Source organism: Sus scrofa, chromosome 3, assembly GCF_000003025.6.
Source record: "Sus scrofa isolate TJ Tabasco breed Duroc chromosome 3, Sscrofa11.1, whole genome shotgun sequence".
Lineage (NCBI taxonomy): Eukaryota > Metazoa > Chordata > Mammalia > Artiodactyla > Suidae > Sus > Sus scrofa.
This window is the reverse complement of record NC_010445.4, coordinates 111,710,606-111,733,559: the sequence shown is the minus strand read 5'-3', so window position 1 is coordinate 111,733,559 and position 22,954 is coordinate 111,710,606. Positions and strand designations below refer to the sequence as shown.

The following is a 22,954-nucleotide window of genomic DNA, read 5'->3' as shown; positions in this document are numbered from 1 at the left end:
ACTCTTGCATGACAAATTTCAATTTCTCATGACAGACAAGCGAGAAAACATCTATGAAAACCTCTTGCAAAGCTCTGGCAAATAATCAGTATTATCCAATTGCCAAGCGTTAACCATTAGTTCTGCGTTAATGTGTTCACTAATTAAAAAAAAAAAAGTTTTCTGAAGAATTGACGTCCTGCGCAGTCTCACTCCCGTATAATCAAAGTGGGTGGGCGCTCTTTTCGGATTGAGGCTACGTCTTTCACCCCTTTTGTCTTTCGGTCGGACTAGAACTGTCATGGCGCCTTCAAGAAGAGGGGAAGGCTTTCCTTTCGCCCAGCAGAACTATCGGGGGCACAAGGACTGGACAGAAGGGGTGGACACAGACGAGCCCCAGTTGAGAGCGAATACACGGAACCCTCCCAGAGGTCTCAGCCGGACAAGCTCAAGGGGAGGAGACCGGGTTGAAGACAACCCCTACCAGCGACAGTCCGCCCGGGGTACCGCCCACCCTGGCCGCCCTGTCCAATGGAAACCCAACGGCCGTGCGGCACCGCCCATCTGTTCGTCCGGACGCCGCGAGGGCGGGGCCCGCAGTTCGGTTGCGCCGCGGAGCGCAGCTGTGAGGGAGTCTTTCGGATCCGGGGCCCCGGAACCCGAGCTGAAGCTGAAGCGCAGACCGAGGGTGCGGAGTCGGGAGGTGAGCGCCGAGGGGACCGAGGGGGAGAGAGGGTTGCGGCAAGAGGACGGCAGGACGGGCCTCCGCGGCCCGGACCGTGGGACCCGGGCAGGCGGGTGTCTGGAGGCGGCCCTGCTCACTTGGCGAGCAAGGCCCAGCCCGCTGGAGCCGAGGGCCACCTCGCCCCCCGAGCCCCTGCCCGGCCCTCCCGGACCGCTGCGAGCGGCGGCGGCTCCCAGAATTGTGCGGGGCGCGGGGCGCGAGGCCCCGGCATTGGTGTCGAACTCCGGCTGGCGAGAGGCGGGGCTGGCGGCGGGGGCGGGGGCGGGGGCGGCGGTCGCGGCCCGGCGGCCTGCGGAAGCGCAGCGTCGGGCCGCGCCTGCTCGCGGGGCCGGCGTGCCGACTGCGCGGGGGCGTGGCCTGCGCCCCTGTCGGCGCCGCCCGGCCGGCCTTTGATGAGGTGGCTGGCGCTCCCCGCAGGGCCTGCCCGGGGCCCCGCGCGCCTTCGCAGACAGTGGGCTGGGCGACCTGTTGGAGTGTGAAATTCCTCCCCGAGCTTGCTTTATATCCGACTGGACGGGCCTGCAGTCTCAGGCCCTCTGTGGTCCGCTCTGGTTGAGGGCGGTCGTGAGGCCTGTGGCCTGCGAGCTGTGGCTGAGGAGTTGAAATGCTGAGAAGCTGCAGTCCAATAAATGAAAAACTTGGCAGGAAAAAAACTTTGCAACAATCTACCTACATTGCTTTGAAGTGAACACTGCATCTTGGGGGGGGAGCTGGAGGCGGCGAGGAGATTCCCTTTAGAGGCGAAAATGGCCTTTTCCGTGTGTAATCTCATTTAAACTTCTGAAGAACGCCCAGATAAACACTCCTAGTGTTGCGAAGCTTTTCTCATCGGCCGAGGGAGTGCTGGGGAATTTAGGGCATTGCCTTCATTTTGCCTACCGGGGAAGGATTGGGGAGGAAGAGGACAAGCACATTCAAAGAGCATCTCTATGTCAGATAAAGGTTTGGCGTCTCTTGCGTGCCCTACAGTGGGGTCCAGAAGTTTCTTTAGTGCCCATTGGCTGCTGGCTTCCAGTGTTAGAACTTCCTTTTTGTTGGGGGCGGAGGGGGAGGTGGGGGCAAGCCCGCCACAGCATTTGGAAGTTGCTGGGCCTGGGATTGAACCTCAGCCGCAGTTGCCACCTGCGCCGCACTGTGGCAAAGCGGGATCGGTAACCCGCTTGGCCGTAAGGGAAGACGTCCTGGTATTTCTTGTTATAATGTAACTGGGAACTTTACTTAGCTGTTCAGATTCAGGATGCATTCTTTAAATAAAGCTGCTCTAGTAAGTAACCCATATGAACTTTCTTACATTTTCTTAGCTACTTTTCAGGGGAAGAAGAAGGAAAATGTTCTCTAACTTGAGTTTTCTGATAGATTACTAAGACATGCAGATAATAGCTTCTCTGGCTAGTTGACTGAAATCTATGATAGGCAGAGACTTAGAAATAAACATAGGCCAAGTAACATTTTTGCCAGATTTTTCTCTGTAGTGCTTTGTTGCCCTCTGATATTTACTGGAAAGTCATTTAATAAAGATCTCTTGACTTGGGTTAAACATAGCATAGGTGAGGGCAGAGATGGACAGAAGGGGGCATCTGAGAGTTCTAAAAAGAAATGAAGGCTTTTCAAAAGATTGGTGTTGATCAGAAGCTTCTGTATTTTGAACTGACTGACAGGAGCAAATCTGCTTTACAGGATACATTTTCATCCTGGAGAGTACTCTATTGAGCCCAGCACACACAGGTTCCAACTCCTTCACAGCCTTCATTTTTAGAGAAACAGAATAACATTCAGTGGTTGTCCTGTGACTATATGGACAAGTTAGTGACATTTAGCATTTGAGAATTCTTTTTCAAATAGTCATGTCCTTTTATAATTCTGTACATTGTATACTGTATAGTACTTTTTCCTGTAATGGCCATGTCTTGAGTTATTTCTGCTTGAAAAACCTGTGTCATATCCAGCCTCATAGGATGAGCCATGTGAATGAAATGAAAACTGGAAGCTTAAAATCTTAGCTCTGCCTTAAATTTGTGGTTTTATGAGGGTGGACATCTCATTTATTTTGTTCACCATTGTATGTCAAGCACCTAGCTCCATGCTTGGCCCACAGTAAGTGCTTAATAAACATTTGTTGAATGAGTGAATGAGAGAAAAATGTCATGAGCCAGTACCCACCCATTTGCCATCCTCACATCACAGGGAAGGTGAGGTCATCAGGGATGAAGTCACTAATCACTGCCAGTCACCTGGCCCAAGGGCAGCCTCATCATAGACTGGCAGGCTCATTCTGTGCATAGGAGGGATGGATAGTGAATGCCAAGTTTAGTTCAAGTGGAAACAGATCAGCTGAAGGTTTCAGCTGGATAAACTGGCTGAGAGAGTGCTACAGGTCCAGCCTTAAGGCTGGTTCCATGGAACGTTTGGGGATCTGGAGTCTCCTGTTCTGAATAGCGCCCATGTAGCTTAGCTTGGTTCTTGAGCACAGTGCAAGAGGTAGGTGAGGATTCAAAGAGAATGCTGTTGGGTTAGTATTTGCTAAGAAAGAATGAGGCCCCTGATTTTGCTATTCCTTTGGACCTTACCAAACCGGGGTTATACTCCCATAAATCTTGTGTTTGCCCCTCCTAGGTGAGTCATCCAAGAGAGCTCCCCTTCTCCAGACTATGAGTGTAGTTAATGTTTAATGTTCATACAGGACTCATTCTGATTTTGGATTTAAAGGAAATAAGGGAAAAACAGTATATATATATATATATTTTCATTTTTTAAAAGCTTCATTGTAGTACAGTTGATTTACAGTGTTATAATTTCTCCTGTACAGCAAAGCGATTCAGTTATACACATACATATATCCATTCTTTTTCAGATTCTTTTCTCACTTAGATTATTACAGAATATTGGGTAGAGGTCTCTATACAATACATCAGGTCTGTCATTTCATATACCATAGTGTGCATGTGCCAATCCCCAATCCCCAGTCTCTCCCTACCCCATCCACTTTGGTAACCATAAGTTTGTTTTCAAAGTGTGTAAGACAGTATATTTGTTTTAATAAAAACAATATGTTTTGTTTTCTTTTTAACACCAGATGAGGTTACCAGGATGGAATCTTTATAGAATCTACCCTAACCCTCTCTGCCTTTTCCCTCCACCCTCACTCCACAATGCAGGCCTGAGTGTTTGTTCCAGCATGTCGGAGGGTGAGTCCCAGACAGTACTCAGCAGTGGCTCAGACCCAAAGGTAGAATCCTCATCCTCAGCTCCTGGCCTGACATCAGTGTCACCTCCTGTGACCTCCACGACCTCAGCTGCTTCCCCAGAGGAAGAGGAAGAAAGTGAAGATGAGTCTGAAATCTTGGAAGAGTCACCCTGTGGGCGCTGGCAGAAGAGGCGAGAAGAGGTAAGGTAGTGGTGGTTTTACTCTTGAGAGAATGAATTCTAAGAGGTAAGAAATGGAAGGCAGAGTTTGAAAGGGGCAGAACAGACTAACGGGTCAGAGCCTTGGAGATGATTGTATGGAGTTTCAAAATGGAGATTTTGAGGCGTTCCCTTCGTGGGGCCGTGGTTAATGAATCCGACTAGGAACCATGCGGTTGCGGGTTCGATCCCTGGCCTTGCTCAATGGGTTAAGGATCCGGCGTTGCTGTGAGCTGTGGTGTAGGTTGCAGGTGCGGCTCGGATCCTGCGTTGCTGTGGCTCTGGTGTAGGCCAGCGGCTATGGCTCCAATTAGACCCCTAGCCTGGGAACCTCCATACGCTGTGGGAGTGGCCCTAAAAAAGGCAAAAAGACCCAAACAAAAAATAATAATAAAATAAATAAATAAAATAAAATGGAGAATTCGTATGGTAACTTTAATTCCCTTTCATCTGAATTTCTTCTCAGGTGAATCAGCGGAATGTACCAGGTATTGACAGTGCATACCTGGCCATGGATACAGAGGAAGGTGTAGAGGTTGTGTGGAATGAGGTACAGTTCTCTGAGCGCAAGAACTACAAGCTGCAGGAGGTAAGTAAGAGTGAAAGGATACAGCCTGAGGAATGTTAGGACACTGCAGCAGCTGGGGTGTTAAAGAGGAATTGGGGAGTTCCTGTTGTGGCTTAGCAGGTTAAGAACCTGACATAGTGTCTATGAGGATGTGGGGTTTGGTCCCTGGCCTCACTCAGTGGGTTGAGGATCCGGCATTGCTGCAGGCTGCAGTGTAGGTCACAGATTCGTCTCGGATCCTGTGTTGCTGAGGCTGTGGCGTAGGCCGGCAGCTGCAGCTCCGATTCAACCCCTAGCCCAGGAACTTCCATATGCCACAGGTGTGGCCCTAAAAGCGGGGGGGAGGGGGAATCGATTGGTATTGGGAAGCTACAATGAGAAGATATGTTGGGGTTAGATAATTTCTGGGGGGGATAGGGAATGGCTTTGTAGGATGGTAATGCTTTCTGTTCTCCTGTTATCCCAATGTTTCCCCTGCTTCCAGGAAAAGGTCCGTGCTGTGTTTGATAATCTGATTCAGTTGGAACATCTCAACATTGTCAAGTTTCACAAGTATTGGGCTGACGTTAAAGAGAATAAGGCCAGGGTGAGAACTTTTTCCTGAGCTTATTGCTAAGACTATCTACATTCATTGTTCATTTTACATTCAGGAAGAGGTAGTTCTGAAACAGAGCTGGAGTCAGCTGCCGTGGACCTGAGAGCAGGGCTGTGAAGACTACCCTCTCTGCCTTTTGTCTGGTTGTAGTCAGGGGAGAACGGAGTGAATTTTTATTTCTTCCTTCCCATAGGTCATAGTGCTCTGTGGTTTTCATTTTCTTATTAAATCTAAGAAGTGATACTAAGAACAAAAGGAGAGAAACTTTATTTTAAAAAAAAAAAAAAAACAAACTTCCAGGAGTTTCTGCTGTGGTGCGATGCGATTGGCGGTGTCTTTGTAGTGCCAGGATGTAGGATTGATCCCCAGCCTGGCACAGTGGGTTAAGGATCCGGCATTGCTGCAGTGTGGTGTAGGTCGCAGCTGTCACTCAGATCTGAGCCCTGGCCTGGAAAGTCTATATACTGTTGGAGGGCCAAAAAAGAAAAAGACCAAAAAACCAAGCTTCCCAATTTTATATTTATGTGATATATATGTTACCCAGATGAGGGAGCATTCCTACTGTAAGGCCTTATTTGTATTGCCTCTCCAGGTCATTTTTATCACAGAATACATGTCATCTGGGAGTCTTAAGCAGTTTCTGAAGAAGACCAAAAAGAACCACAAGACTATGAATGAAAAGGTACGGAGGGAGAGCGGACAAAACTTGAGGCTGGTTTGTGGGTTTAAAGAAGTTTATGTTAATGATGGAGCCGAAGGGATCAGGGAAATGGTAGGAGGGTTGAGAGAGGGCATCACTTCTGACCCTTGGATCAAACGCTGTTCCAGGCTTGGAAACGTTGGTGCACACAGATCCTCTCTGCCCTAAGGTAAGTAGGATCTGGTTAGTGTCTTTCCCATATATGTTCCTGATTTAGTTCCTCCAAACAGATTTCAGGGCACTACTCTGCTGCTCTTTTCTGCTCTCCCCACTTCCTTTGAGTCATATACTCTCAAGATTAGGCCCCTATGGGTCTTGTAAAGGGTTCATCCTAATGGCTTGACCTTGATACTGTCTCCCACCTCTTTCTCCTAGTGCTTATCCAGGCATTTAATTCATCAGGTATAATGGAGATTCAGAGTGTGGGTATTACCCTCGTGGTGACCAGCAGGAGACCAGGCCCTTGCTCCTCCTAACCCTTGGGTTCCCCCTGCCCTAATTTCCCAGTGGCCCCTCTAACAGCCCAGTGCCCCCACAGCTACCTGCACTCCTGTGACCCCCCCATCATCCATGGGAACCTGACCTGTGACACCATCTTCATCCAGCACAACGGACTCATCAAGATTGGCTCTGGTGAGGGGAGGGAGAGGTTCTGGGCAGGGGAGCCTCGGGAATTTGGGAACTATGGGGGTAAGCTAAAAGGAATGGGGGAGAATACAGCAAAATTCTGAGGTGTGGGCTGGTGATAAGGGAAAGGACCTTGCTAGGGGCAGTATAAATTAGAGAGAGGTCAGCCAATTAGTGGAGAAAGGGTAGAGTCTAACCTTACACCCTTTTGGAGGGAAACTGGGGTTAAGGCAGAGATCTTGTTAGGAGCTGGAAAGGGCTAGAGTTGGGTGTAAGGTCTGACTTGAGCCCCTGGGGCCAGACCCTACCAGAGGAGGTTCCAGGTTGTGCCTGCTGTGAGTGCTTTCATTTGCTGTGTATGTTTGTGCAGCATTTAACATTTCTGTGTGCTGTGTCTGTGTGTTGTTTGTGTGTCCATTTGTCTGGGGCTTGGCTGCTCCATCGCTCACAACTTTTCTCTGTTTTCCTCCCTCCCGCTTACGGGCTGCTCTGTTCCCAACAGTCTTTCATAGGATTTTTGCTAATGGTGAGAGCTCCCTCTGCCCCACTTGGGCGCTGTTCGTGCTCCCTCTGCTCCCCTTTGCGGCTGCCCAGTGCATGCAGTCGTGGGAGCAAACCCTGTTCCCCTGCTTCCCCCGCCTAATTATGCCTGCTTGGCTTCCACCCTACCAGCCCTTTACCTGCTTGCCCTGCCATAACCTGCTTGTTTCCTGTGGATTCTGCCTGGCTGGCCATTTACGTCCTGGATTCTTACTCCCCTCATCATCAGGCTGGTTCCCTAAGTCATATTGTGCTCCCAGACTCTCTGTGACTTGTAGTCGTTGTTTATGATCTGAGTGAGTTCAGATTGGGCCTGGCTCTGGTTCCTCTTTCAGCCTGTGGCACGCAGTGTAGAAGAGTAAGGGGATAGAGCAGAGGTCTAAGTATTTTGGTGGATTACAAGCGAAACCGATTTGAGGGTATCGGTTCAGTTTTGAGCTATTTTTTTGAGTTTCGGCCAGCAAAGGTGGGTAAGAAGGAGGCTGTCTACTTGGTTGTATGTTAATCCTTCTTTTATCCATTGTCATCCAAGTTTCTGAGGTCTCTAAGTTGTTCCAGATTAGGAAGGGCTGCCTGTGTTTTCATGATGCTTACAGGGTGGCTGAGAGACCTAGACCAAATGTTTGCAGGTGATCAGGGATTAGAGGCACCAGGGCTTTGGGGAAGGTAAGCAGGTCAAAAGTGAAAGTTTTCCCTTAGACTGTGGTGTTCTTGTCAGCCCAAAGGTGCCATGCCACGTATCTGTTTGTTTAGCTAGCCTGGAGCCTTGGCTGCCACTGAGTTGGGGACCTTAGATGAGACGTGGTAGAGCTGCGAGAGGGGAGGCAGGTAGTGTTCATTTGTCTGGAGTTCCTGATGGGAAAGGGATAGGCTTGTGCCTGTTGAGGGTTAGGACTGCAGGAGAGAATTTGTCTTTTGGGAGCCTCTTTCTGGAGTGAGGCTGTGCTTTGTGGTTGGTGGTCAGATTGTGGGTGTCTCCCCTACTCCCAGTGGCTCCTGATACTATCAACAATCATGTGAAGACTTGTCGGGAAGAGCAGAAGAATCTCCACTTCTTTGCACCAGAATATGGAGGTGAGGCATCCCAGATTCTCCTCCTCGTGCCCATCCCCCAGGTTTTCCACCTTGACCTGTGGGTCGGAGGTAACCTAACTGAAACTTCTCTCCATCTCTACTGGCATGCAAAAAGTTTTAAGATGTCTCTGCCATCCCCTGATCCTTTGATTCACCAGAGCTTGTCTGTTTTCCCTAGAAGTCACTAATGTGACAACAGCAGTGGACATCTACTCCTTTGGCATGTGTGCACTGGAGGTGAGGAGACCAAAAGAGTGGGTAGTGGAAAGGGGTCAGATGAGAAGGTGGAAGGGGAAGTGGAGGGTTGACAAGGTACTGGAGGGAGTGATTGTGGGAGCACTGAGGATCTTAGGTCTCTGCTCTTCCTTTTTATTCTCCCTGACTGCAGATGGCAGTGCTGGAGATTCAGGGCAATGGAGAGTCCTCTTATGTGCCACAGGAAGCCATCAGCAGTGCCATCCAGCTTCTAGAAGACCCTTTACAGAGGGTAAGAATCTTTAGGATCACTTCCTCCTTAACAGCCTTTGAAATGTCTTCAGGTTTTTCTTCCTTCTGCCTCCTGGGAGTATGCTTTCTTCTAAGAGTAAGAGAACATACAGCAGAAGGGGCGAGCAAAGCAGTGAACATTGCCCTAGGTGTTTTTGGTATACACCCTCTCCCCCTCTCTCCCCATCTCTCTCCCCATCTCTCTCCCTCTCACAGGTTAGGGGTTTAAGGTGGGTAATATTGTGGAGTTTCCATTGTGGCTCAGCGGGTTAAGACCCTGAATAGTATCCACGAGGATGCGGGTTCAATCCCTGGCCTTGCTCAGTGGGTTAAGGATCTGGCGTTGCTGTGACCTGAGGCATAGGTCGCAGATTCGTCTCTGATCCCACATGGCTGTGGCTGGCAGCTGCAGCTCTGATCCAGCGCCTAGCCCAGGAACTTGCATGTGCCGCAGTTGCAGCCCTAAAAAAAAAAAACAAAAAAGTAATATTGGGATTAAAGGTTGTGTATTAAACCCAGCTGTGTCTACATGAAGGCAAACTAATTTGATGCTTATCTCAGGCAATTAATTGGTATACATACACTCTTAGACAACCATCATGATTTTTTTTTTTTTTTTTTTTTTTTTTTTTTTTTTTTTTTTTTGTGGTCTGTTTAGGGCCACACCTGTGGCATGTGGAGGTTCCCAGGCTAGGGGTTGAATCGGAGCTGCAGCCCCTGGCCTACCACAGCCACAGCAGCACCAGATCTGAGCCTCATCTATGACCAATTCAATCAAGATCTGAGCCGCATTTGCAACCGATTCAATCAAGTCAGTCATTTGGGGTTTTAGATATACATAGTTTTAGTTAGGGAAAGTGCCCTGAAATAAATGAGCCAAGATTAGAAGGATGTAGGGGTTATGAATCAGGACATCGACTGCAGTAAATAGAATCTGGAGGAGAGGGTCCAAACCAGAAAGTTAGTTTGTAACTCATTAGATACCTTAAAAGGGAGCAGGAGAGAAAAGAAGAAAGACGAAGTAGGAAGTCTTGAGGCTAGTCTGGAATATGTTTCTAGTTCAGTGTCAGGGTGGGATGTTCAAGTGCTAGAACAGGTATATGGCCTTATTGGCCTTCAGGATTGAAAGAAGGAAAGCAGGTTGATTGTCATGGGGACCTGTGGGAGGTGGAAAAGCGAGGGTTAAAGGAGGCATGAGGAAATACAGTGAATTGAATAAATGACATAGTAGTCAAAGGAAATTGTGGTAGTAGACTTGGGAAATAAAAAGATGGTGAAAAAAGACAAACTAATGCCATTTGTAGCAACGTGGATGGATCTAGAGACTCTCATTCTAAGTGAATCCAGAAAGAAAAAGACATACCGTATGATACCACTTATTTGTGGAATCTAAAATATGAAACAGATGATGCTATCTAAAAATAACGAACAAGAAAACAAAAAACATCATGGCAAGAAGAGCAGACTTGGGGTGGTAGGGGGAAGGGGAGGGAGTGGGATGGCTGGGCATTTGGGGGGTTTGAGGGATACAGACTTATATTTTGGTTGGATGGGCAACAGGATCCTACTGTACAGCACAGGGAGATGTGTGTGACTGGGTCTCTCTGTTGTACAACAGAACTTGATGAAAAAATGTAAATCCACTATACTTTAATAATAATAATAAAAAAGATGGTGAATATGGAGTTCCCGCTGTGGTGCAGTGGGTTAATGATCTGGCATTGTCTCTGAGGCTGCCTGGGTTCGGTCCCCAGTCCAGCACGGTGGATTAAGGATTTGGTGTTACCGTGGCTGTGGCATAGGTCGCAGCTATGGCCTGGATTTGATCCCCTGGCCTGGGAACTTCCATATGCTGCGGGTGCAGCTGGGAAAAGGTAGCAAAAGATGGTGAATATTGTTGACCTCAGTGGGTGAGTTTGGGAGGAGAGGTAAATTTGGTGAGGGTTGGAGAAGAAAGCAGACAGTGAGTGGGCTAATAAAGCAGGGAGATAGAAAATAAGGAAAAAGAAATCATAAGTTTGAACAGTAAAGAAAAAACCTGTGGTTGGGGAGCAGAAAAATAATTAAAACCGGAAAGACAGTGTCTGATAGCTTTCATATAATACTTTAAGAGTTTTCAAAGCCTTTTCGAATACCTTTAGCAATTTGTTCCCTCAGGCGGTGCCGAGCACCTAGTATGCACTCAGCTTTGTGCAAGATGTAATGAGACAGATAAAGACGAGCACAGGGATGCTTGCCAAATGCCTGCTCCACTTCCCGGTTCCTTTTTCTAGGAGTTCATTCAGAAGTGCCTGCAGTCTGAGCCTGCTCGCAGACCAACAGCCAGAGAACTTCTGTTCCACCCGGCACTGTTTGAAGTGCCCTCGCTCAAGCTCCTCGCTGCCCACTGCATCGTGGGTCACCAGCGTGAGTCCTCCTGACCCTCCTCGGAATGTCTTTCCCGGTCTGGAGCCTTGTAACTATCACTGGCATGTTCCCCTTCCGCTTCTACTTGCAAAGGGATTCTTTACTTCCCTCTCCCGGCCTCCCCCAGAGCCCCGGTGCCTCCTATGATACCATCTGAACTAGCCTTCCGTAACTTCCCATTCCATCATGCCCTCCAGACATGATCCCGGAGAATGCTTTGGAGGAGATCACCAAAAACATGGATACCAGTGCTGTACTGGCTGAAATCCCTGCAGGACCAGGAAGAGAACCAGTTCAGACTTTGTGAGTAACTAACCAAGAGGTCCTGAAAGGGACAGATTGGTCACTCCCACCCTGACGGTTCTGTCAGCTGTCCATTTCCTGGGAGTGGTGGACTCTGCTGGTTTGCTTTTTCTCCTATCTTCTTTCTCTTTTCCTCTCCAGGTACTCTCAGTCACCAGCTCTGGAACTGGATAAATTCCTTGAAGATGTCAGGTGAGAGAAGAATGAGAAAAAAAGCTTCCTTGTGGAAGCAGCAGGCTGGGCGTCCTAAGGCCTGCACAGAGCCCGTGTGACCCGTCTCGTCTCCATCCAGGAACGGGATCTACCCGCTGACAGCCTTTGGCCTGCCTCGGCCCCAGCAGCCACAGCAGGAGGAGGTGACATCACCGGTGGTGCCCCCCTCTGTCAAGACTCCAACTCCTGAGCCGGCTGAGGTGGAGACCCGCAAGGTAAGGCTGTGTGGATGTGCAGGCCTCTGCGTCCGGGGAAGGGGGAGAGGGCGTCTCAAAGAAGCCTTTGTCGTTGAGAGGAAAGAATGTTTCCGCTCCCTGGCAGCCGTGTCCTGTGGGCCGGAGAGGCTTCCAGCTCTCGGGGTTCCCTCCTCTAGTGACCCTCTGTCCCCTCTCCCGCAGGTGGTGCTGATGCAGTGCAACATCGAGTCGGTGGAGGAGGGTGTCAAACACCACGTAAGGCTCGGGGCCGGGGCGCGGAGGCCGGGGCGGCGGAGGGGGGGTCGGCGGAGCCTCGTGGCCTGACTGTCCCCTTCTCCAGCTGACGCTTCTGCTGAAGCTAGAGGACAAACTGAACCGGCACCTGAGCTGTGACCTGATGCCAAGTGAGTCTCCTTACCCTCAGAGGATGGGGAGTCCGTGAGCCTTATCTGCCACGGACACATTCGGGGGTGGGGAAGGCGACCGGGCAGTGACAGCTCCACTGCTGTAGAGTGAATATCTTAGCCCCTGCAACTGGAGGGTGGCCCTGACAGTCCTGCTTGTGTCCTTCCTTCCCAGCCAGGGTCACCCCGCCGGGGCTGTGGCCAGGGCCGCGGCCCCGCCTCGGGCTCTGTGCTCACGCTCTCCCGTTTCTCTGTCAGACGAGAACATCCCCGAGCTGGCGGCTGAGCTGGTGCAGCTGGGCTTCATCAGTGAGGTGAGGCGCTGCCCCCCGCGGCCCGGCCGCCGCGCTGTCCCCGCCGTCCCCTGCGGCCGCCTCACCCAGCTCTCTCCTCTAGGCCGACCAGAGCCGACTGACCTCCCTGCTGGAGGAGACCCTGAACAAGTTCAACTTCGCCAGGAACAGCACCCTCAACTCAGCCGCTGTCACCGTCTCCTCTTAGAGCTCCTCGGGCCAGGCCCCAACCTGCGCTGTGGCTGTCACCAGGCGCGCCGCAGCCCCCGCCCCTCCCCCCAGTCAGTATTACCCTGTGAGGCCCCTCTCTCCTTTGTTATTCAGGAGGGCTTTGGGGCCCCCTGGTTCTGAGCATCACCCTCCCTGCCCCTCCCCGTCTCTTCCCTCCCTCTGCACTTTGTTTACTTGTTTTGCACAGACGTGGGCCCGGGCCTTCTCAGCAGCCGCCTTCTAGTTGGGGGCACGTAGCTGACCTGCCGGCTCCCGCCCAGCCTGTGTGGAAAGGAAGCCCACGGGCGCCGGGGGAGCTGCATTCTACAATCCCGCTGGGGCGGACGGGGCGGGAGAGAAGGGTGGTGCTGCAGTGGTGGCCCTGGGGGGCCATTCGATTCGCCTCAGTTGCTGCTGTAATAAAAGTCTACTTTTTGCTACCGCGTCGTGTGTGTGTGTGTGCGCGTGCGCGTCGTATGTGTGTGTGTGTGTGTGTGTGCGCGCGCGCGTTGTGTGTGTGTGTGTGTGTGTGTCTGCGCGCGCCGTCCCCACTAGGGGGCGCGGAGGCGGGCGGCAGGTGCGCTGGGCGGGCGGAACTGGCCGGGCAGCGGGGGCGGGGCCCGGGCCAGGTAGGGCTGCCCCGCGGCGAGCTCCAGCGACGGGATGAAGCGCTGCCGCCTCTGCACTTTCGGTAATTTCCGGCCCCTCCGGTGGCGGTGGCGGGGTGGCGGCGGCGGCGTGCTCCTCCGCGCCCACCCTCGACCCGCCCCAGGGCCCCTGGTGCCCTCGGTCCGCTCCGGCTCAGGTCTGCCCCTCCCCCCCTGCTTTGCAGACGCGGACCGCGGGCCCCCGCGGCTCATGCGCGTGGGCCTCGCGCTCATCCTGGTGGGCCACGTGAACCTGCTGCTGGGGGCCGTGCTGCACGGCACCGTCCTGCGGCACGTGGCCAATCCCCGCGGCGCCGTCACCCCGGAGTACACCACCGCCAATATCATCTCCGTGGGCTCTGGGCTGCTGGTGAGCGCAGTAGGGACGGGCCGCGGGTGGCCGGGCGGGTGGCCCCAGAGAGCTGCGCGGGCCTCAAGTTTTTTGTCTTCCAGAGTGTTTCCCTGGGACTTGTGGCCCTCTTGGCATCCAGGAACCTTCTTCGCCCACAACTGGTGAGGGGATTTCTGGAACTTTGATGAGGAGGCCTGGAATCTGGGAAATGGGGGCTGACTCCGCTTTATCTGCAGTGGGAGGAGGTGCCTCAGAGAATAATCGAGGTGTCTGGTCGGTGGGAGAGTCTGCCGTCCCTGCCCCCCCAGGCTGCTCACCCTGATCTTCTGCCCCTGCCAGCACTGGGCCCTACTGGCACTAGCTCTGGTGAACCTTCTCTTGTCTGCGGCCTGCTCCCTGGGGCTCCTCCTCGCTGTGTCACTGACTATAGCCAATGGCGGCCGGCGTCTTATTGCTGACTGCCACCCAGGACTGCTGGATCCTTTGCTACCCCTGGACGAGGGGCATGGACACGCTGACTGCCCCTTTGATCCCACCAGAATCTATGTGAGTCTATTTTCTCGCCAGCCTTTCTGCAGTCCGCAGAGCCGGGGTCCTGCCTTTTAATTGTCCCTACTGTGCCACTCCTGCCTGCTCCCGCTAGTCTCCCACTCTCCCTTCACTTTAGGATACAGCCTTGGCTCTTTGGATCCCATCTTTGCTCATGTCTGCAGCGGAGGCTGCTCTGTCTGGCTACTGCTGTGTGGCTGCGCTCACCCTGCGTGGGGTTGGGCCCTGTAGGAGGGCAGGGCTACAGGAACAGGTAAGGAAGATGAACAGTAAGGGTTCATTCAACACACACTGAGTTGAAAAGATGCTGAATTATAATTCAGGGCTGCAGCACTAACCCCACCCTCTTCTGTAGCTGGAGGAAATGACAGAGCTTGAACTTCCCAAATGTAAAAGGCAGGAAAATGAGCAGTTACTGGATCAAACTCATGAAATCCGGACATCACAGAAAAGCTGGGTTTAGGGACAGGTAATGGACCAGGAGGATTGTAGCCTGGGACACAGGTGGTGGCCGGGACCACTCTTAGAACTGGGTTGAGCCCTTTGCTGTGCTGCTTGCCCTCTGATGCAGGCTCTCCCTTCCATCAAGCAGGTGCTGATCCGGAGGCTCAGTTCACAAGGGGTTTCCACTGACCCCTAGGATCTGATTCTATAGTAATAATACTTGTAATAAAAGAACTTCTTTTCTACTTGATTTTGATTCCTTTTGGGAGCAAGGGGCCCTGGGCTGGTGTTGGGGGTGGCCTTGATCAAAGACTGCAGTGGTCTCAGTTACTTGCCAAACTTTAATGAGGGATGGGACCCATCAACGCCACCAGCTACTGGAAGGAGAAGCTGGTGCTGGGCAGCCCCCCGCACCACTGACTGATGAACTTCAACACGTCTTGGCACACAGGGCTGTGGGATGTCTGTGAACAGAGAAAGTATGACAGGAACTCAGCCGTGCTGGCGAAAACATTCCCAATATAAAAACCAGCTCCGTCTCAGCATGGGGGGCAGGGTTCAGGGCCTGCACCTGCCTTCTTTTTTTTTTTTTTTTTTTTTGTCTTTTGTCTGTTGTTGTTGCTATTTCTTGGGCCGCTCCCGCGGCATATGGAGGTTCCCAGGCTAGGGGTTGAATCGGAGCTGTAGCCACCGGCCTACGCCAGAGCCACAGCAACGCGGGATCCGAGCCACGTCTGCAACCTACACCACAACTCACGGCAACGCCGGATCGTTAACCCACTGAGCAAGGGCAGGGACTGAACCCGCAACCTCATGGTTCCTAGTCGGATTCGTTAACCACTGCGCCACGACGGGAACTCTGTGCTTCTTGATAGCTCCCCACCCTCATCCCCCGACCCCGACTCTTCTAGCGGCTGGTGGTAGTGTTTCTGGAGTGCTGCTCTCCCTCGCCCACCCCTCAGGCCTCCCTCTCTAACCTTGATGGCCATAAGGAATTTATTCCAGTTGTCTTTGTTGGCTGCCTTCCCTGGCCGCTTAAATTCAATTTTGTTCCTCAGAATGGGGTATCCTGAGGGAGAAAAAAAAAAACAACTGAGGTTTGAGAGGGGTTGAGGAGGGAGAATGAAGAGCAGTTTAGGGAGAAAGTAGGATGTTCCTGTCTTCTGCCTCCTTTACTGAATCACCCTCCAACAGTTTCTCGATCCTTCCCCCTCAGGGCAGAACATGTGGTGCTGAAGGGTCTGTACCTGTAATGAGGCACGGCAGTGCCCGAACTCCGGTGCTGGCTGCCACCAGGGAAGCCTCGTAGACGCCCCGCTCATCTCGAGGCAGGACCTGCTCCAGCCGCTGGTCCATCGAGACTGTGAGCACCCAGTCTCGAACCTCTTCTCGCTGAGCCTCCTGAGAAGGAGAGAGCAGTTTCACGCAGGGCAGGGCGAGTGGAGGGTGCCGAGTGCAGGGCTGTAAGCTGCCATCCCGTGCACTTTCACCCACCAGGGCGCCTCCTCGGACTGGCGGTCACGGTCATGGCCTTAGCTTTGTCCTCTGCTTCCATCTGGTTCCACTGAAGGAACAGTGAGGGCTGAGGCCCTTCCAAAGACGCTGCTGACGGATGCCCATTGCCAGGCGTGGGGAGGAGCCTCCCAAAGCGTCCTGTCCTCCCTCCCAGAGCGCGCACACGCGGTAGGCCACCTGCTCTTGGCTCCTGTGCCCTTACCGGGATGTGCTGCTTGGCTGGGAGTGGCACCTCATAGGGAATGTCTGTATCCTGAAAGTCAGAGTGGTCGATGGCATCCAGGGTCCCTTCTTCGATGGCCTGTAGCGGCAGGGTGGGCAGCCATGAGACGGGCACAGCCTGTGACAGGCAAACCCTCCCAAACGCTGGCCACAACCGCCCCACTCACGTCGGTCAGATCCAAAAAGCGGTTGAGGAAGATGAAGGCCATGTTCTCCCAGCCGACTGCCTGAAACAGCAAAGTTGCAGGTGGGAGTGAACAGCTGGGCTTGGCTATTGTTTCTCCAGGATGCAGGGGGAAGAATCCAGAAGATGCAGGGAAACAGTGTCATCTTCCAGAACGTCAGCCCCATACTGAGCTTTGTTTACCTGGGCAGCCAGGATAGTCTACCTTCCAACCTTTTCCCCCTTTTTTTAGTGGCCACACTCACAGCACATGGAAGTCCCTGGGCCAGGGACTGAATTCAACCAGAGCTGCAGCTGCGGCGATGCAGGATCCTTTAACTGTGCCAGGGCGGGGGATGGAACCCATACCTCCACAGCCACCCAAGCTGCTGCAGTCGAATTTTTTTTTTTTTTTTAGGGCCGCACCCGTGACATATAGAGGTTCCCAGGCTAGGGGTCCAAGTGGAGCTACGGCTGCCGGCTGACACCACAGCCACAGCAATGCCAGATCCGAGCCACATCTGCCACCTACACCACAGCTCACGGCAACGCCGGATCCTTAACCCACTGAGTGAGGCCAGGGATTGAACCTGCAACCTCATGGTTCCTAGTCTGATTCATTTCTGCTGTGCCACAATGGGAACTCCCCTGCAGTCGGATTCTTAACCTGCCGTGGCACAGCAGGTACTCCAACTTCCAACTTGTTCATTTCCTTCTCTCCTAGGCCCTACCTTTCCTTGGCCCCAGTGCTCACCTTGGCAGCAATGCCTGCTTCGTAGAAGGCTTTGTCTGCAGGGAGAAGCTGGGTGTGACGCAGCAGTGAACAGAAAGCTTGGCAGCCACAGTTTCCTATGGATTAAAGTCAAAGCATTATGATCCTGGCACTAGAGCGACTGAACTACCAGGCCAACGATCTTATAACTAAGGCAGCCATCAAACCAGAAGACCAACAGTCAATATTAAATTGCTCCAGGTCATGTAGTTCCAGGTCTTTTTTTTTTCCCATTTGAACAATGGGCCTAGATTATTTCTAAATTTCCCCCTAGACACCTCTAGAAGTCTATCATCCAGCTACGAGAAATGAATGTACAATATACTATCATGAACAGGCCAAAGGTATGTATACATTACAGGAGGTCAGTGCGGAAGGAGGAGCATAATGAGGCTGGAGCTGGGAGAAGCACAGAAAGAAAGCATCTCAGCCCGGGCTACAGACTTATTTGACTAGAGGAGAAAGCAAGAGAGGCGCCGTCCAGAACCTGACTACGTTCCCCTTCATCCAGCTGCAGCCGTGTCTGCAGGACTGGGTGCCCCCCGCTCCAGCTCACCAGCTGTTTGACGCTCTGGGCTGCGGCGCGAGTGGCGTAATAATGGGCGATCAGCAGCATGGTCTCGAACTCCTCGTGCGCTGGAGAGTTCGCCTCGCTGGACTTCGCCAGGTTTTCACACTAGAGCAGGAAGAGCGCAGAGCCTGGGCCAGGGGTCAGAGGAGCGCCAGGGCCACAGGGGTTGACGGATGGCCACCTGGCCAGGGGAGGGTACAGGCCACGTGCGGGTGAGGGTTTGTGGGGTGAGGAAGAGGTGCTGGCGGGAGGAGGCGTTCCGCTCTGCCGTCCTGGCGGCTTCCTCACCAGGTTGAAGAGCACATCCCGAAGGTCAGCCCAGCTGTGATAGGCCTCAGCACTGTTGGTCCCAGGGGAGCTCACCATGTCAGTGAAGATCCTTTTGTAGATGTTGAAGTTCTGGCGGCAGAGAAGGAAGGAGAGCTGCGTGAGAAGAATGCAACTGGGGGATGACGTCAGGGCAAATGAGGCCAACGAGAGGGAAACAGGCTATGAGTGTGTGCGTGTGCGTGTGTGTGTGTAGGAGCCATGGGACAATGCTGAAGAAAGTGTTGTTTTCAGGGAAGAGACAGAAGGAGGTAAGAAAAAGCGCTTTCTTCCTATCTGCTGCTCTGGGGTGGGGCCCGGCGCGGGAGCGGACGAGCAGTCCCTGGGTTCGGGGGTGACATTCCGAGGAGCCGTGAGGCTCAGATCAGAGCGATGTCCATCCTCGGAGAGATGGGGCTCCAGGCGTGTGTGCGGGGCTCATCTCGGGAGGCCTCCTCCCCGCGTCTTAGCTGAGAGCACGGGGAGGTTGTTGGGCCTCCTTTCAAACAGTGAACCCTCTGAAGTGGGAAGCGGCGGGGTGGGGTCTCCGGCCCGAAGCTCTTGAGGAAAGGCTCCTCCGGAAGGCAGCTCCCGAGGGGAGGGGTGGCTGAGGAGAAGGTAAGCGTTTCCCTGAGGAAACATGAAGCCCGGGGAGCGGGCGGTACCTGTGGGTTGGCAGGGGCTCCGTGTTGCACATACAGGGCCAGCGCCTGGGCGTAGCCACCCTCTCGGATCAGGTGCGTCGCATACAAAGCCACGTACTTGTGCAGAATCTTGTAGTTCTGTTCCAGGGGTGCCGGAAAGCAGGCAGAGATTGGGGTGAGAGCAGGCAGCGAGGGAGGGGTGGTGACTTGAGGCCGTGGATTTGTTTAGGGGGCAGCGGGCGTGTGCAGGCCAGGCCCAGTGAGGCCTCTGACCCTATGCCACCGTGTGAAGACTGAGCACTCCGACGCTGATTAGGGGGTCTTTGGGCTTTGGAGGGAGTCAGAGAGATGCAGCTCTGGGACGGGGGGGCGGACACAGAGGAGCTGGGAGTGGCGGCAAGAGAGCAGTACCTGCTTAGTGGCTGTTTCGATGCACTTGTCCCACTGGCCCTGCTCCACGTATAGGTCCAGAGCAGCCACCACATCCACACCCACCAGCTACGGGTCAGACGAAAAGACAGGGTCACGCGATGCGCAGAAGGGAGAGAGGAGCTCTCGAGCCGCTCGGTGCTCTGCCTCCTGCTGCCTGCAGGTCTCACCGAGTCCACCTTGCCCTGGTTCTTGAGGAAGTCCTTATAACGCTGGTCCACATAGTCTTCATACCTGTGGAGACGCGCAGAGATCTCACACTTCACGGTCCCGAGACGCAAACCCTTCCCACGGGAACTTTTCTCCCGGTCTTGACAACAGCAAGTAAAAGAGCGCATCTACCGAGAGCGGCTCAGGAGCTTACCGGGGATCTAACTCCTTGGCCACATGCTTGGCCTTGTTCCACTCCTCACCCTCCATGAACGCGTCGATCGCTTCCTTGACGAGGTCCAGGTTCAGATAGAGCTCTGCAGCCTGCGTGGCGGAAAACCAGAGATGGGCCGTCATCCTTCCCCTCCCTCCTGGTCCCCCCTCGGGGAACTCGGGGAAACAGAAAGGCACGCCACGCGGGCCATGAGGCCGCCTCCACAGCTTCCTGAGCGTGGATGTCACCCTCCCGCCCATCTCTGCCATGGATCTCTCCTCGGTCCCAGCGCCCTACTTACTGCACTGTGCTTGCCGATTCCAACCAGCTGGGGCCCCACGGCCCGCACTACCTCCAGGGCGCGCTGGGGAGGCAGAAACTTGATGGAGAGTTCGGCTGCCTGCGTGGGCGGACAGAGGATGGAGACGGGTAGGAGAGAGAAATGGTGCTGGGAGCTCCTCCGCCTGCTTTGGTTTGCCCTCCAGTGGCAACTTTCCTGCCCTCTCCCTCGCCTTCCTGCCCTTCATTCTAGGGCAGCTCCGCCTTGTGGTCCATCAAGGGAGCCTCTGAAGGCCCGTCGGAGGAGCTCGCTTCCTCCCAGCTCATCCTCTTTCCGACAGCTTTGCTGTTTGAGGTCACTGCATCTGGTCCTGCCACCTTTGACAAACTGGTTTCCCAAGTTCTTTGTTACAGACAGAATCTTGATAACAGGGTATAGACAAAGCTCCCTACCACAGGAGTCCAGAGGGCACTCTGCAACTATTTGTGTCGGGCTTTTCTGAGCCTGTTTCTTTATCCTTAAGAGTGACAGTCGGTCTACACTTACACTGGCCGGAATAGCAGCTACTAGTCACATGTGGCGGGTCCAGCTACGATGGGTTGCAACCTTAAATAGTTCATGGATTTAGTATGAAAAAAGGAATGTAAAAGAGTTCCCATTGTGGCTCAGTGGTTAACGAATCCGACTAGGAACCATGAGGTTGCGGTTCGATCCCTGGCCTTGCTCAGTGGGTTAAGGATCTGGCGTTGCCGTGAGCTGTGGTGTAGGTCACAGAGGTGGCTTGGATCCCGTGTTGCTGTGGCTCTGGCGTGGGCTGGTGGATACAGCTCTGATTCAACCCCTAGCCTGGGAATCTCCATATGCTGCAGGAGTGGCCCTAGAAAAGGCAAAAAGACAAAAAAAAATAAAAAAATAAAAAATAAAAAACGAAAACACAAAACCAGAAAGAATGTATGCAGTTTCCTGGTGGCTCAGTGTGGTAAGGATCTGGCGTTGTCCTTGCTGTGACTCAGGTCACCGCTATGATCAATCCCTGGCCTTTTACATTGACTGCATGTTGAAATAATCGTTTAAGTTCAGATATATGGGGTTAAACGGAATGTGTTGTAGTTATTTTCACCTGTTTCTTCAAATGTGGCGACTAGAAAATTTAAAATTACATGTATGACTTAAACCTTTGTGACTTGCCTCATATTCCCACTGGACAGTATTGGTCTAGATGAGCTTGGAGACACCCTCCAACCCGAAAAGTCAGTAATTCTACAAACCCACGTTCCATAGGCTCACTCTGTTTCCACTATAATGCTGACATCCTCACCAGCTTTTTTTTTCTCCTTTTTTTTTTTGGCATAAGGAAGTTCCTGAGCCAGGGATGGAACCCACACCACAACAGCAGCCCGAGCCCCAGCAGTGACAATGCCAGATCTTTCACCCGCTGTGCCACCAGGGAACTCCCTCACCAGATTTTAATTTGCACACAGTCCCGTTTGGCTATAGTCTCTACTAATCCGCCCGGTCTCCCCCCACCTATTCTCACCTCTCTTCCCTTACTTGCCAAACCCTTCTAAGCCTAACATGACCCCATCTGGGAAGCCGCCCTCTAACTAATCTGAAGAAGGTATGGTCATGCATAGACCCAGTCAACGGTGCCACAGCAGATGCTTAACAGCGTGATTAAAACTGGGGTCAACTCCCCAGAACCATCCCCATCCTTTCGACTTCCTTCCCCTCCAACTTCGAGGCGCTGTTCAATGCGAAGCCTCACAAACCTAAAAGAGATTCTGCAGGGGCATCAGCACAGTGACATCTTATTTCGCTGCCAATCAACCTCACCCCCCATAACTCCGAATACCATATTCCCCTGCATCCAAGGCCCGGCATTTCAACTACACATGTATCGCCTTCTCAAGGACACTAAGAATCTGTCTTAGAATTGATGAAACATATTGGCTTGGCTCAATCTGCTAGAGTTTCTTTCCAGGAGCTGCCGGGTAGAGGAGTCGTCTCTGCCTTCTTCTGGCCTCCACCTGGCCCAGCTCGGGCCCCAGGCTCCTCCCTCACAAAGCCCCCCGGACGCCTCCAGCCCCCAGAGAGGCCCCCCCGTCTCTGAACTCCACCTGCACCACACGCTTCGGTCTGTGCTAAGCTGCCGTGCTAACCAACCGAGCCAGGTGTTACTCCGCGTTCCTTTCTGGCTCTCTGGGTTCTGCCTTACATCCCTTTTGAAACCCTTCAGAGGTTCTGGATCTAGCATCCAGCAAGCACTCAGGAGACAGCTGCTACCCGACTGAAAACAAAGACATGGGAGGAAGAAGATGAGTGTCTGAGAAGGAATGCGGGCTGCGGTGGAGGCGGGAGCACAGGGCCAGGCTGGCGCGGGGGCCTCACCTTCATCCAGCACTTCTCCACCAGGCCGCTGCTTCCCGCATCCCGCACCTTGAGGTAGCAGTAGACCGCGCGGCTGAACTCTCCGGCCTGCTCCCACTGCCGTGCTTGTTCCACCAGCCCCTCCATGCCCCTGTGGACATGGGAGCACTCGGGACCGGGACCGGGAATGGGGGCAGGCAGCGAAGCCAATCCTGTGCACACCCTCGGACCCACCCCCGGCCCTGCCAACATCTCCTGGTCCCCAGGCTTCATACCTGGCCCCCTTCTTAGTAGCTTCCCGCTCATACTCTTCCTGCAGAGCCTCCAGCTGGCCAGGCACGTAGTCCTTGCAGATCCGCAGGGCATCGCTCCACAACCCAGCCTCCTGTGCAGATTTCCAGGTATGAGGAGAGCAGAGGCAGGCATGACAGCCTGCCACTGCCACACAGGTGCCAGGGCCCACTGAGCCCTGTGTCCTTGGGCCTCTCTTCCTCTTGTCTCCTTCCGCCTCCCCAGTGCTAACCTCCCGAGAGGGTTCTCAGTACCAGGGGCCAGCGAGGTGCCCTGGGGACTCTCACAGCCTGTCG

At 53.2% G+C, this 22,954-nt stretch overlaps 3 protein-coding genes across 5 annotated transcripts in view; 2 read left to right on the top strand and 1 right to left on the bottom strand.

The window, feature by feature from the left end:
* Positions 528-13,183, top strand: NRBP1 (nuclear receptor binding protein 1). 2 transcript variants are annotated; one of them, XM_021085722.1, is made up of 18 exons: positions 528-682; positions 3,880-4,109; positions 4,593-4,715; positions 5,179-5,280; positions 5,882-5,971; positions 6,118-6,158; positions 6,528-6,622; positions 8,147-8,230; positions 8,409-8,467; positions 8,619-8,717; positions 10,990-11,122; positions 11,320-11,425; positions 11,567-11,617; positions 11,718-11,853; positions 12,037-12,090; positions 12,176-12,239; positions 12,415-12,553; positions 12,636-13,183. In XM_021085722.1, the coding sequence occupies exons 2-18, from the start codon at positions 3,900-3,902 to the stop codon at positions 12,652-12,654; spliced, it is 1,605 nt and encodes a 534-aa protein (XP_020941381.1). In that variant the 5' UTR covers positions 528-682; positions 3,880-3,899; the 3' UTR covers positions 12,655-13,183.
* On the top strand, positions 13,315-14,979 carry KRTCAP3 (keratinocyte associated protein 3). 2 transcript variants are annotated; one of them, XM_021087684.1, is made up of 7 exons: positions 13,315-13,433; positions 13,575-13,759; positions 13,843-13,902; positions 14,081-14,287; positions 14,409-14,543; positions 14,646-14,759; positions 14,883-14,979. In XM_021087684.1, exons 1-6 carry the CDS (start codon positions 13,406-13,408, stop codon positions 14,751-14,753), a joined length of 723 nt encoding a protein of 240 aa, XP_020943343.1. In that variant the 5' UTR covers positions 13,315-13,405; the 3' UTR covers positions 14,754-14,759; positions 14,883-14,979. The 2 variants fall into 2 exon arrangements, with proteins under 2 accessions (XP_020943343.1, XP_020943342.1); XM_021087683.1 differs by having other exon boundaries at positions 13,315-13,759.
* Positions 15,056-22,954, bottom strand: part of IFT172 (intraflagellar transport 172) — a 34,831-nt gene continuing 26,932 nt past the window's right edge. The window contains 16 exon segments of the mRNA XM_003354889.4: positions 15,056-15,198; positions 15,712-15,803; positions 15,982-16,135; positions 16,452-16,550; positions 16,639-16,698; positions 17,389-17,459; positions 17,462-17,483; positions 17,963-18,082; positions 18,266-18,376; positions 18,949-19,065; positions 19,339-19,425; positions 19,527-19,590; positions 19,721-19,830; positions 20,022-20,120; positions 22,389-22,518; positions 22,643-22,752. Of these exon segments, the coding sequence (XP_003354937.2) occupies positions 15,109-15,198; positions 15,712-15,803; positions 15,982-16,135; positions 16,452-16,550; positions 16,639-16,698; positions 17,389-17,459; positions 17,462-17,483; positions 17,963-18,082; positions 18,266-18,376; positions 18,949-19,065; positions 19,339-19,425; positions 19,527-19,590; positions 19,721-19,830; positions 20,022-20,120; positions 22,389-22,518; positions 22,643-22,752 (1,536 nt within the window). The 3' untranslated portion in view covers positions 15,056-15,108.